Here is a 14983-nt window from a genome sequence, read left to right on the forward strand (position 1 = left end):
CTAGCATGGGATATCATGATTTACCATAAGAGCTAATTCTTCAATAATAATAATTTTAGTGGCATTTAGGACAGGCATAGATTCTACTACAGAATAAATGTTAAGATGTTTTCTCATCACCCAGAGCAATACATTATTATCTTACTAATGGAGAATGCAAAGCCCTTATTTCTCCAGAATAGAAATGGCAGCTAAGTGCCAAGTATGGACCTGCTTTTGTTACTTATCTGTCATAAGATTGATGTGGGGTGAATGGGGGTTTGGTATTATGATGTAATCTATCATTGCACGACATTTCTTCCAACATCTTTTGAAATAGTTTTGCTTCAGGAAAAAAAAGTTTTCTGCTTTCTTATATGAACTAGCTGTTACAGGATGGAATGAGAAGTTCCATAATGGTGCATTGAAATCACAGGAAGTCTTCATATTCCTCTCCTTAAACGTTCCTTTTTCCATTGAGAAACTAGCATTCTATGGGAAATCAAGGAAAAAATGGGCAACTGTCCCCATTATAAGTTTGCATTATAAACATAGTTTCACTGACCTCTTATTGATTTTGATAACAAATAAAGTGTTATTTCATCTATTACATCTCAAATGAAAATGAATATATAGCTAATCACAACTGCAGTAGAGAAGAAACCTCCATATGAATTTATTTTTTATCATATTTTACTCATTTACAACATTTGTTATTTTATTAGGTGGATTATATGGATGAAAATGAAGAATATTTTCAACGACAAGCATCTCACAGACAGTCTCGAAGAAGATTTAGGAAAATCAATCAAAAAGGGGAAAGGCAAACTATTATTGATACTGTTGATGCTTATCCAGTAGGAAAACCACCTTTACCTAGAGGTTATCATACGGTAAGATATCCACATTATTAGTACAGTGTATCATTAGATTATCACATGAAACAAACAGTAATCACACTTTCTTTGGTGACTTGTGTACAATTGCCCAAATTCCTGTTTATGTGAAAGATTAATTTGACCATGATTTGCCTTTAAATTTACTATTTTTGCACGTGGTGGATAAGCCTATGGGTAACAGTATATTGCCTGTATTTGGAAAAGTGTAAAAATACTTACAAAAAAGACAGATTCAAAATGTAACCTTAAAACGCTTGATTCTTGTTTGATCTCCATTCCGTATTACTTGTTTTGGTTTTATATCATATGAGTAACTCCATGACTAAAATATTCATTTCTGTATACACTTACTGAAAGAAGGAAAGACAAGAAAAAAGCTTGCTGTGTACTGTTATCTGCTCACACCACTGTTCCGTTTCCCCCCCCCCCTCAATATGAGAAAAAGACCAGAGTGTGTCATTTCCACTGATGTGGTTAACATAAAATTGTATTTTAACAAATTGGAACCATGACTTTATCATCTGAGAGAGCATTATGTCTGCATTGTCTTTGCCTTCAAATGTTCACTATTCTGCATTCTTGAACTGAGGGCAAAAGTCTTCACAGATCATTATTGTCGTGTCAAATTACTAAAGAGTGCTGCTATCTCCTAATTCTTAGCATCAGCTAAATATTTCAGGAACTTCTGCAGTACAGGACTTCATACTACCGTGTATTTGAATAGTCTTCTGGTACCTAACTGTATAAAGTAATGTTTTATGTAAACACACAGTCAGCCGGGAATGTGGTGTCAACTCCCATAATAACAAAAATAGATATCGAGTATAGCTTGCTTTACATTTTTTACTACAAGAAAAAAATCCTTCAAAAATAGTTTTCACTCACTGACTTGATAAACAGAAAAAAATCTGCAATGCTTCCTGAAAGACAATAATTTTTTATTCTTTTGAAAAATGTTTCTTCCTTTTGTGACTAGTGTTGGAAAGGCGGGAGATCTAGTAATTGCCTTTTAGATCAGGACCAGACAAAGTCAATGTGTGGTCCCTTTATGAGACAAAAAAAATCCATTTTGTTTCCATAATGCAAAAATTGATCTCTAGGGGATGTGGAGGCCATCTTCACCATATTTGGAGCCCATTACACCCTCCAAAGGTCAAAACCAAGCCCCCCCCCCACACATTTTTCTAACCTTCTGATACCCTCTATAGGTCCAGGAAAGATTCTAAATATGTCACCATATCCTCAAGAACGTGTTTGGGAGCATTTGGGAGACACTTCTTTTTGTGGGAGCAGCCTTTTAAGGTCTTCTGGAAGCCTAATGTACCCCCTAGTTTTCCATAGTTGCCCACCCATTTTAGATGGATGGAGCACCAGCACCTCACCTTTTTTGTCTATCAGCTGGAAAACTGACTCATATGGAATTCCTGCTATGCTGCTCTTTAAAGGTTGTTGCTTTGCAGTTCCAATATGGCAGTGGTTCCCAAACTTATTTGGCCTACTGCCCCCTTTCCTGAAAAAATATGACTCAGCACCCCCTGGAAAGGGGGCCATGGCTTAGAGGAGTGGGCGTGGCTCCTGCTCAAGATGGCGGGGCTGAGCCTCTCCTCTAGTCCAAGATGCAGGGCTGCGAGAGGAGGTGGGCGGGGCCACAAATGGGTGGCCAGGACTGGGATGGGCGGAGTTTCGAGTTCTGAGGCAGGGTTGAGCTTCTATCCCTGTCCTGCGGCACCTGCCAGGACACAGGAGGCAGGGCTAGAGGAGAGGATGGGGCCTCTTCCCAAGTGCCTTACGGGGCTGAACCTCTATACCCTGCCCCTGTGTTCTAACAAGCACCTCAGGGGAGGTATACAGAGGCTCAGCCCTGTCTCGCGCTCTTGGGAAGAGGCCCTGCCCCCACCCCTAGCCCTGCCCTTTAGTCCTAAAAGGCCTCTCAGGAGAGGTATAGAGGCTCAGCCCTGTCTCGGGCTCTTGGAAGGAGGCCCCGCCTCGTTCCCTAGCTCCGGCCTCTGTCCCAACAAGAGTCTCAGGAGAGGTATAGTTTCTCAGCCCTGTCTTGGGCTCTTTGGAAGAAGCCACCTCCACTCCTCTAGCTCTGCCCCCTGTGTCCTAACAGGCCCCTCAGGTGCTCAGCCCTGTCTCCGGCACTTGGGAAGAGGCCCCGCCCCTCCTCTGGCCCCGCCCCCGTGTCCTAATAGGTGCCATCACCGCCCCCCCTAGATCACTCCAGCGCCCACTTTGGGAATCACTGCAATATGGTCTAGCCTAGGCATGGGCAAACTTTGGAGTTGCCTAAATGACTATCTGATCTGATCCTCCTGTTCATGTTTATTCTTGTGGGCTTTCAAAAAGGGAGATGGTGCAACATGTTAAATCATCTCCTCTATGCAATTTGAATTCTTCATATGCTCTCTCTGATTCTAAAGTACTGGGGATTTACCATTTTTTTCTGTCCTAAAATTTATGCTCGTCTACTGTTCCTTGTCCAAGGACCCTCATAAAATTTATGTTGTCTCAATAAAGAGGTGCTTTGAAAGTCCGTGTGTACACTCATATACATGCTTGTCGATATCTGTCTATAAGCGATGTGGATCCTGTTCTCATAAGAATATCTATATATCTTGTTAGTTTCAAATACTTCTTTTGGATGCCTGTACACTTCAGAAATAGTCGACACTTGGTATTGATATATTTTGTTTGTGTGACAGAAGGCTTAATTTTCAGAGTTGGCTTTGATGTAACCCCACATTTTATTTTATGTTGAATTTAATCAGCTTTTCATTTATTTACTCTTGTATAGAATGTTAATGAGATCTTATAAAGTTGATACATTGTATAGTAATGGGGTATACTTTTTGGTTGGGAAGTTTTATTAACTGCAAAAGAGATGTCTGATGTCTCATCTTTCAATTACTCAAGGTTAATCAGTCTGTGGGAAGAGATAACTCTCCAAACACATGGTAGAAATATGTGCAACTGGCTTATTTTGGCTCTGACTTTAATGTTTGCTTGCTATAAGTTTAAAATTTAGAGATTTGACTTGACTTTTTGTTGTGCTTGTAAAGATAGCAAATAATTTCAGCAATATAATGTATGAATAGTTTTTCAGTGTATTACGTATGTATTTGCTAATATGGTATATACCTAGTTGATTGTGTTTGGAAGATTACACATCAGGGCAAAGTAGTAAATGTAGATTCTTTAAAACAAGAATAATTTAATAGGTATTAGCAATACTGATAGAACTTTATAGTAAAATAGTGATAATGTTTGTGGGGACTGTTTTCAGCTCAAGAAAGAAATCTTTCTTACATAATAACAGTTCATAATAGTAGTAAATGTTTTGGCACCTCTGATAATATTCATCTTTTCCTTTCCCCCTCTATGGCATTCATTTCATTTTGGCTCACAGGAATGCACTAAACAGCAGGTATTGTAACTTACGTGTATGGTCCTGTAACACTTTATATTCCCTCTCCCCCAGCTTGAAGTGACTGATGTCTTAATTCTGGTGTGTTGTTGCTGAATTTGTGTTGCACTGCTTCTTTTCCACAACCTGATATGTATTTTAGGTTCTGTGAAACACACAAAATGTAGAGCTTGGTGACATCCCTGCTATCTCCATTTCAGCTTTGCGTTTTAAATCCATTGTGGCATATTTTGTTGTTAGAAGTTGTCATGTGGCATCTTTATATAACACAGAGAAAATACTTTTTGTACAGCTCACATATTATTTATGACCTCAATATGGTTCGTATAAGTTTTTCTTTTCCTAACCAGTATACATTCTACTGTCCAGCACCAGCATTTTGTAGAAGATGTTAATAGATTGTATTCAAAATGTCATGACATTGAAGTGAGGTGAACATGTGCATGACCTTCTGTTGCAAACACTTCAATTCTGCTCTTGTAGATTTGGGGCGGGGGGCATGTGTTGTTAGTACTAATGTTAATGCTTTAACTTGTTTAAAACTCTTATGTGTCATATAATAGCATTAAAAAGATTCTTCACAAGTAAAAAGTGCAATCTTTACACACACACACTCAAATTATAACTTGGAATTCTGAGAATGGAAGAGAATATGGGGAAATGGAAAATTTATTGCTTGTTAGTAGTTCTATTAGTATAAAAGTGTGAGAAAATGAATAATATAATCTTTGATATAAAAATAAAACTTTTTCAGGTAGGAGAGCTCCATGTTATCCCTGAAACTTGTTCAGCACTAACTAACTACGCTTTCTCCTTTGACCAAAACAGCTTATTTTCTCTCTCGGCATTCTCATCAGTTTTACTAACAATTGGTGCAATCAATATTTGGTTGTTAATGTCTTTTTCCTGAATTTTGCTCTTATGAACCTTCCATGCTGTCACAAAAGTTGTTGCTGTTACTCATTTTGACCTTATTTGCATGCATGGATTAGGTGGTGGTGGTAATTACAGTAGCAACTTTAAGTCCTCTTGACATGCCCTCATAAGCTTGGCTTACATTTTCATCTTCAAACCCTTTTTTATATGCTTGCACTAAATGTTCTATTTAGTATGAGATGTCTTACTGTAGACAAATACAGCCTCAGGCTTTATAGCAGTCGATGAAGAATGCTGACAATCCTTTTTGGTCCTTATATCTCATCATTCTGTTAATTCAATCATTTTAAAAATAGTTTTTAAACCAATCACATTGCTAAAGGCTGGGTAGCAGCACTGCATGCTTTAGGTAGAAAACTAATTAGATCTGTCCTTCTTTTAACTGACTTATTTGTTAAAAAGAGTATTTAATTTATTAAAGTTGTACAAATACAGGGGTATGACAAAAAGTTCTGTTAGTCACTAATGTGCATAGAGTCATTGTTGATAATACTTCTGGCTAAACTACTTTAGGCTTTACTTTTGCATTGTGGCGCTCATGGCTATTGCTGCTTCCACAGAGCTCTTTCATACCACCTTCAAGAGACCTCTCATCTTTTCTTCCTCTTCCAAGACATATGAACAAAAAAAAAAATTACCGGTTGGTCAAAGGAATGTCCCAATAATTCAGTAATTCCCAAGAATTCATCTGTGATTATGTGGCAACCTGAAACATACTTTAGGAAATGAATCTGGTTGTTGGTTGATGGATAGATGGATGGATGACACTTTGTTCCATAATGGAGGAGGCTGAATCTGGAAGAACTATGGAGAGGAGAATGGAGTGATCACAGGGTTTTAGACAGGAAGGTGGTATGAAGATCAGGAAGTGACCTGGGCTACTGGGGACAAAAGAATGAAATGAATGGGGGGGGGGGGAGAGGAAAATGTAGAACGGAAGTACTGTATTTACCTGAGTGCTGCAGAGCATTGGATGTAATGTGCACCTCAATTTTGATATCAAATGTAAGAATTCTTCCCCAATTCCGATCCCATGGCGGTCCAATTGACCAGCTTCTTTTGGGAGAAGAAAAAGATGGCCAATTGGACTTCCTCAGGACTCTTTGTTCGCCCAACCTTATATCATCTCATTGCGGTGGTCATGCCTGAAGCAGCGACAGTGGCACCTTAAAGGGCCAGTGCTCCTCCAGCAGCGTTGCAGGCAGGGAGGGTGGGCACCTTTTACCAACTCATGATTCTAATGCTCCATTGAATCTAATGTCCACTCTAATTTTGGAGATGTAATGTAGCCAAAAAAGATGTGCATTAGACACTGTGTACATACAGTGTTCCCTCACTACTTTGCGGTTCACTTATCATGGATTTGCTGTTTTGCAGTTTTTCAACAAACTCTAAAAGAATATTATAAATCATAAAAATTTACAATTTACAGCCTAAAGGAGGGAGGAAGGAGAAGCTGAAGGGAGAGATAAGGAGCCCAAGCGGCAACAGGAGAAGAAGGAGGCGATTTACCAACACATGATTGGTTGATAAAGACTTAAAATAGTGTATAACTACTAAAATAATGTATACATATTAAAATAAATATAGTGTCCCTACTTCATGGATTTTCACTTATTGCGAGTGGTCCTGGAACCTAACCCCCGGGATAAGTGAGGGAACACTGTATGGTCAATAGTGATGTAGGGGAGTTGAGTAAGGACAACAGAGTAACTAGTGGTTTTCTGACAGAGAAAGCAGTTACTATGGGAATTAGGAAAGAGGAAGAGAAAGACAGAAACGCCTAGAAGAGAGACAGATTTAGAAGAGAGAGAAAACTGAAGCATGGATGCATGCACATGTGCATATACATGCAAGTCACATCCAGTGCATCTACATCATTTTTACACAGGATTTTCTATTCAAATTTCATATCACCAGCAAATCTGAAACCGCTATAATCACATAAACTTCATAGATCTGGAACATCCCAGCGCCGCCATGATGCGAAAACTTTTTAAGGACATCTGTCCTGCCACTATCAAATTATAGGTGACAGGTGTAGGGAAAGACCTTATTTTACATGTTGCATTTCATGATTTTTAGATATCTGTTTACTATTTTGAAAGCAACTATAGCTTCTGCGTATGAAAAGATACCATTTGAATTAAAAGAAAAAGGCTAAGTTGTATGTCATATTTTTAAAAACATATCCAGCTGTATCAGAAGAGACCACAACAGGCTGTATCGGGGGGGGGGGAGTTAAGGATTCAACTCCCCACCCGAAATGTTTCATGTTAAAAATATCCTGGTTAATTCATGTATATTAACTGGTAAACCAACTCATGAGTAAACTAGTTTTTTTAACCTGAAACATTTCGTGTGTGTGTGTGTGTGAACCCCCCCCCCCCCCCCCCCCCCGGCTACAGGTCTGGACCACGTTTGCCTGTTTAATAATATTTGTATGACATACATTTCATTCTGTCACCTGAACATCATGCAGAGGTTAGAAAAATTGAAAATACGAAACCGTGTGCAAAATGTTGGTAGCAGTTGTTGATTTTAATTTTATAACCAAGATCAGGGTGGAAAGATTATTCAGGCCTATGGTGGCAGATATAGTTGTTTTTTTTTGTCTACAGCTTATTCCTTGACATAAATACATATATAATCAAACTGAATACTGTAACCTCAGAAATCTTATTTCATGCACATTTCTTATTCAGACAATAAAAAAAATTGCCATAAGAGTTCGTGGCATTTCAAAGTAGTGCAAGGTAGTATGAGATCTGCTGTTTACGAAGTTTTCTATCCGAGGAGGTATTTCTGTCAATATGTATTACATCATCTTTCCGGCAGACCTGGTGTGTATCCACTGGGATTTGTTCTTCTTTCATTCCCTGTGGAAGAAGAGCTTGTATTGATGTCATAATTGGGTCCATCTTTTGGTTGCTTTGGAAATTCAGTGCTATAAGGGTGTTGTATATCAAGCCATGCTGCATTTCAAGCTATTTAGGTGTCAGTAATACGCCTACCAGTCTGGGTCCTGTTTCTAATTTGTGAAAATTGACACTCCTATGTGTAACTGCCTTGTAAGCATATAAGACAGCTAAGGATGTTACAAAGATATTCTTCAATAACTATCTTTTCTTGTACCTAGTGATTTTATTTGTATGAGGTGCTCAGATGTGAAGTCATTCTGAGCATGCCCTCTCCCTCTCCCCCTTAAATATAGACGGCACTCTATAAGAAAGAATTGTAATTGTATTTTCCATAATTGCAATTTGTTTGTAAGCGCAGTGAAAATTGAATATTGTAATAACTCAGATTTGTTTGATACTGTTTTGATACTACTTTTTTATAGGTGAATATAACACAATTTATAATTGGACAGGAGCCTCCGGTGGCTCAGTGTGTTAAAGCGCTGAGCTGCTGAACTTGCAGACCGAAAGGTCCCAGGTTCAAATCCGGGGAATGGAGTGAGCGCCTGCTGTTAGCTCCAGCTTCTGCCAACCTAGTAGTTCGAAAACATGCAAATGTGAGTAGATCAATAGGTACCTCTCCAGCGGGAAGGTAACGGCGTTCCATGCAGTCATGCCGGCCACATGACCTTGGAGGTGTCTACAGACAACGCCGGCTCTTCGGCTTAGAAATGGAGATGAGCACCAACCCCCAGAGTCGGACACGACTGGACTTAACATCAGGGGAAACTTTTACCTATAATTGGACATCTTGCATACTTTTGTAATATTGCAGATCGTCTAGGCATTAGTTTGATGTTGAAGAATTGAACAATAATGGTAACAAATAACTACATTCTGTAAGGTTTTCAGTTTAAAGATTGCTAACAATATCTTAATATGTCATAGATATTCCTTTGCTATTGTTTTTGGAGAGGAAATCATTGGGTTTATAGAGAACTAATTTTTCCATAGTTAGAAATAGAAACAAAATGCAGCAGAACCTATATGAGTTTCCTTTAACCTGATGTCCATCATATATGTTGGGGAGGGAGGAGAAACTGGGGTAGGCATCTGCAGTTGAAATCCAGAGAAGAAACTGGAGACATGTCTTAAGATGTTCGAAACATTTTAAAAAGTGGTTATTTTATTTAAATCCTGCTAAGAGGTGGCATAATCCCAGGAGTCTAATTTGTTATCAGAGTGTTATGGCAATTAATTTTGTGACCACCACCCCAACAAGCTTATCTTCCTAAAAGAGATTTGTCTCTCTTTTTGTCTTTCTGTCTCTGCAATTCATGTCAGTATTTGTCACAAGATTCTAGCACCGAATGACAACTTTCTCAATGGCCATTTTGAGTGACAATACTTATGGGAAATACCACATTAGAGTTGATTCTCACATATATCTGGAGTCTTCTAGGCCAGTTCTTTCTTATTCTGGATTCATGATATAATTTATTCCGGATTCATGATATAATTTATTTTTTAGTCACCATGTCTCCTTTACCATCAGATGGGAACACTCCCCCCCCCCCAAGGTCTAACTGCCATTCTGGACCAGAATGAAGAAGGTGGGGCCAGGAAGACATGTCTCCTGTATCAATTTAATGATATAATAATATATAATATTATTATACTATACTAATATTATAATATATTGTATATACATGTAATATTAATAATAATATTATGATGTAATACAAGGTAATAATAATAATAATTCACTATTATAATTGTATGTATATATACTTGTAAACCGCCCAGAGTCCCCTTCGGGGTGAGAAGGGTGGGATATAAATGCCGCAAATAAATAAATAAATAAATAAATAAATAAATATTACATTGTGGACTCTTGGAGAAGGTGTTGACTGAAATGTTTTTGTAGTCACAGAGCAGAAGAGAAAATCTGTGTATAAGTGTGTAGAAGGGATATTCATTTAAGGTGCTTACAAGGTTCTTAAACAACTTCCAAGTCCTTAGTTTAACTCAGGAATTTATTGGGACCTTTCTTACATGTCTTCAGTCTGGTTATATCATGAATCCGGAATAAGAAATAACTGGCCTAGAAGACTCCAGTTATATGTGAGAATCAACTCTAATGTGGTATTTTCCATAGGTCTTGTCACTCAGAATGGCCATTGAGAAAGTTGTCATTCAATGCTAAAATCTTGTGACAAAGAAGACCTTTAAATTGATATATAACTTCTAGTTCTCTGTTCTTTCTCCTGGCTCATCTTGGATTGTGAATTAAAATAGGTATCTTACTAGAGTAGTAAGATATTTTCCCCACATTTAGGATTTTCTACTAGAAAAGCTTATACCATTAGAGCTTTGTGAGTAAAGTAGATAGAGTTTCCTGTAAAAATGAAAAAGCAACCATGATTTATTCATGGAAATGAGGAAGTTGTAGTGTGAAAATAAAACAAATATATTTATTTTCTTTGGTAAAATCTGAATGTTTAATACATCACATTCATCAGTGTGACTGAACTGATAGTCTGCTTTGAAAATGCATACATTTTTCTTCAAGTCTCAGTGTAATTGTACTTTATATCTGGTTAACAGAGAATAAATTGTTGGTAATATGTTCTAGGGGTCATCTATAAGGTATCCCCCAGAGGCCATTGATTAAGACAGTCTGCTTGTTTACTGTGGGTCAGACATTCCCCAGTATTTTCCAATCTGTTTCCCTGACCTACTGATTTACAGAGAGCAGTAGACTAGCTTTTATTTACATGGCAGTATGCTTCAGTTCCACACGACATGAGATTTGGCCCATGTTTGTACACTATTAATGGATTTTATACAGCCCAGTGGGAGAACAAAAAGCTATTGCATATGTATTAGAAACCTGTCCTTGGCTTGTTAAGGGTCAAAGGAGGACTGTATTAGTAGATAGAGTTGTCAATGCCTTCTTACAAGGATTAGGTTTTAGGACCCCATTAGGGGGAAAAGACTTTCCCTGAATCTTTTTCTAATAATTATCAGCGTCCAACTACCAGTGTCCAACATTCCATTTTGGGACAACGTATTAGTAATGTATGGTGGTCTCCCAACTCCAGGGCTTCTCAAATGAAATTGATTGTCTTGATCCATTTTAATCTAGTTTTCGACCTCATTATGAGAGAGAGAATGTTGGGCATCTTGATGGATGACATTTATTGGGAACTGGGCATGGGGAGTCTCTCCCTGCTGATCCTCCTGGTCATCTCTGAAGCTTTCACTACCACTGATTATTCTAATCTGGGCCACCTTGCTGGAATGGAACTTGGAAGCCCTGTTCTAAAGTGTTTCCATTTCTATCTGTAGAGGCAAGAAGATTAGAAGGTTCACTGCCAAGAAGGTTTACTGCCAAAATTAAATAATAAGTGAATAAATAATTCAGTAATTCAGTTGTCCTCTCTCTGAATGTAGGCTGTAATGTGATCCTTTCTGCTATTGGAGAACAAGGCTGATTAAAAGAAAATCCTGGATTAGAGACATTCCACAAAAATGAAAATGATGAACATGTACTGGGTTTACTAGGATGCTAGTGTATGCCCTCTTTTCAATGTCTTATAGTTATAAGCTTTAGTGAAACAAATACGAACAACAAGTTTTCTCCTTTAAAGTACAATAAAAAGTAGATTTTAAAGTGTTTCTGGAGCTTAGGCGTTGCGTCCTTTTGCATATGAGAAGCATTTCGCATTTAGTTATTAAATCCTGCTAACAAAACAGCTGGCATTTAGTAACTGGAGTGGTACAAACTCTTCCATAGTTTACAACGCTCCTGTTTTAAAATAGCTACTTAAGCATGAGTTATGCATTAAAATATTTGGTATCTTTATAAATACTGTAGGTCTTTTAAGCAGTAGGAAATATAAATGTTACAGCATACTTAAAAACCTAAAAACAAGAATGGGAACGATCCAATCTACAATCAAACAAGATTGACAGATGTCACCAGCCCACCCAGCTGAATACTAATATGCCTGTGTTCAGTTCTTGGTGTATTAAAGATGTGGATTATGGATTCATCCGCAGAAACAGACCACCAGAAGGACATTGGTACAGAGGGTTTGTAATATTAGCAAATGAATCAACAAAGCAGTTTGTATTACAACAGAGGAGGTTTGAATTTTGATAAGATACTATCAAAATAAGATAATTTTATTAAGACATTTGTATGTATAAATGTAATATTTGATACTGTTACATTTAAGATTAAATAGTTCTATATTAGAAATAATTCAGGGAAATTTTCTTTTCTTTCCTTTAAATATTTTGGTGTGTAAAACAGACTATAAAAGACAAAACTGAGATTTGCCTGTGTGATTGCTTTTCTGTCATACTGCTTTCATCAAAACATTAATGGAGAAATCTTGACTTCCCTCTTAGTTATCCTTCCAGTCTGGAAACATCAGTTTTAAAACTATAAAGGAAATTGTTGAGAATATAATAATTCTGCTGTTTCACATACAGTAGAGTCTCACTTATCCAAGCCTCGCTTATCCTAGTTTCTGGATTGTCTAAGCCATTTTTGCAGTCAATGTTTTCAATAAATCATGATATTTTGGTGCTAAATTCGTAAATACAGTAATTACAACATAACATTACTGCGTATTGAACTACTTTTTCTGTCAATTTTTTGTATAACATGATGTTTGGGTGCTTAATAGTAAATTCATAACCTAATTTGATGTTTAATAGGCTTTTCCTTAATCTCTCTTTATTATCCAAGATATTTGCTTATCCAGGCTTCTGCCAGCCTGTTTAGCTTGGATAAGTGAAACTCTACTGTATCTATACAGTGCTGTACTAAAGCCTAGATGTGTTTTGTGCCATCTCCACTGGCCACCACATTGTTTTTTTGGAAGTTTGTCCTGGTGCTTGGCTTCAATCAGGAAATAGTTTGTCCAGTTGCTTTTGTCCAGTGTAGAATATATGAGCTAAGTTATAATATAGGAAGCTAGAAGTGTTAGTGTATATGTATGACTGAGAACCTAACAACAGCTTAAATCTGAAAAATGCCTACTAGAATGTAAATAAGGTAAGAGTTGTGATCTATAGTAGATGTAATGCCTGGCACTTGTAATCAAGATGAGTGAATGTCCAGTTGATTTGACCAAGAATATCCATCTTACAGGTTCACTAGCTGATGCAAATAGGCAGGCAAAACTTTCAGGTGGTAACACAGATGGTGACATATTTAAGGATTTCTGTTTTGATTGGATATCATCATTGTGGGAACTACGGGCATCTTAGTTTTGATTTATTTTGATCAAGCAACTGACATCCTGGAGAAAGCTAGGGAGAGAATAAAAACAGGCAGGTTAGATAGCCTTTGGCAGTCTGCAACATACGAAAAAAGGGTTAAAGTATAGCCTTCAAGACAACTGTTTCTGATAACTAATAAACTGCTCAGACATTCTGGTAAAAGAAAATTAATATTAATGAGAACTAATTAGGCTATGTTGAACTATATGCATGTCCCATTATGAGTGTTAAAGATGCTTGTTAGTCTGCTTATAGGTGTAATGGATGCTGTTAGGATTTAACAGTGCTCAAGGTGGTTGAATGCAAGTATTTTCACAGATACCTTTTTAGATGTATAGTGCCTCAACAGATAAGATTGTATTCATCTGATGGATAGATAGATGGGTTGGTTGCAATAAAAGGACAGAATTCTATACTGTGAAAGCTTTTATGAAATGTCTGTATAATGCCATAACAGTCTCTGTGGAAAGTATAAAAGAACCTGATGACGATGAATAAATAGCTAAGTGATATGGTTTAAGAAGGATGATGATCCCCTATGTTCACTTTACAAAGCCTGTTAAAAAGATGCAGAGAAATAAAGGTTCAGTCTTTATGAAACTGATACATCCTAATAACCATATGATGCAATTGATGTATGATATCTTACATGCAACTCAATGTGATAAAAGCCAGTCTTCAGACATAGGCATGTCTGTGTTTCCCCTCAGGAGAATGTACATGTTTATATGGTTATGAATGAATATAATAAATTGTTTAGAAGATTTCCAAAAAAGTCTGTTCAATTCCCAGATAAATATCTTGAGATTCCAATACTTAAGTGGAGTGTTGATGTTAACTCTGCTTTTCTGGTTTTAAGTATTATCCCAAATTGGTCACTCAGGGTGCCTGGAAGGGACAAGGGATCCCAGACAGAATCCAGATTAGTTGACAAATGGCCAAATGTCCTCACTCCCTCAGTCTGAATAAGTAGGGGTGGGGAAACATATCTGTTAATAGGAAGACTTTGTATTTTGTATGTAGACAATATCAAGCAACGGGCACAATATTTTTGTGTGTGTTCACAAAGGCAACTTTTAAAATTTAGAAGGGGGAGGGACAACTCGCTTACTCAAAGTAAGCAGCCTCCCATGAAACCAGAGTTAAATTGTTTTTTTGTTTTTTTTACAATAACTGGATTTTAGTTCAAACTTAATTTTAACATGACTGTACACCCCTAATGTGAACACTACTTAATCCAAAAGGGGCAGGTAATTGTTTTCTCTTTCCTGAGCTACGGTTTGATGTACAGTCATTATTTGAGAGCTGATTCTTTGAGATTAATAAATATATTCTTGCATAATTTTCTTCTGACACTTTTACATGATAGTGACATCATGTCCTTAGGTAATAGCAAATTCCGGGAGTTGAGATGCAAGCACCATGACATCTGTGGAAAGGATGTTCTTAGTATATCATATACTATATAATTCTAATGGAAATTTTGATAAGAATAATAAAACAATATAGGCCTTGTGTAACATTTTGTCCATTTTATATAATAC

At 37.2% G+C, this 14983-nt stretch overlaps 1 protein-coding gene across 5 annotated transcripts in view; it reads left to right on the plus strand.

Annotated features, from left to right (window-relative positions):
- The window catches only part of rapgef2 (Rap guanine nucleotide exchange factor 2), a 229581-nt gene that overhangs the window by 141443 nt on the left and 73155 nt on the right, over positions 1-14983 (plus strand). For 3 of the 5 annotated variants that reach the window (XM_062981227.1, XM_062981231.1, XM_062981229.1), the window contains exons 6-7: positions 705-872; positions 4288-4305. In XM_062981227.1, the coding sequence (XP_062837297.1) occupies positions 705-872; positions 4288-4305 (186 nt within the window). The remainder of the gene's footprint in view (positions 1-704; positions 873-4287; positions 4306-14983) is intronic. The other 2 variants (XM_062981228.1, XM_062981230.1) reach the window with 1 other exon arrangement.

The sequence above is a fragment of the Anolis carolinensis genome, chromosome 5, assembly GCF_035594765.1.
Source record: "Anolis carolinensis isolate JA03-04 chromosome 5, rAnoCar3.1.pri, whole genome shotgun sequence".
NCBI lineage: Eukaryota > Metazoa > Chordata > Lepidosauria > Squamata > Dactyloidae > Anolis > Anolis carolinensis.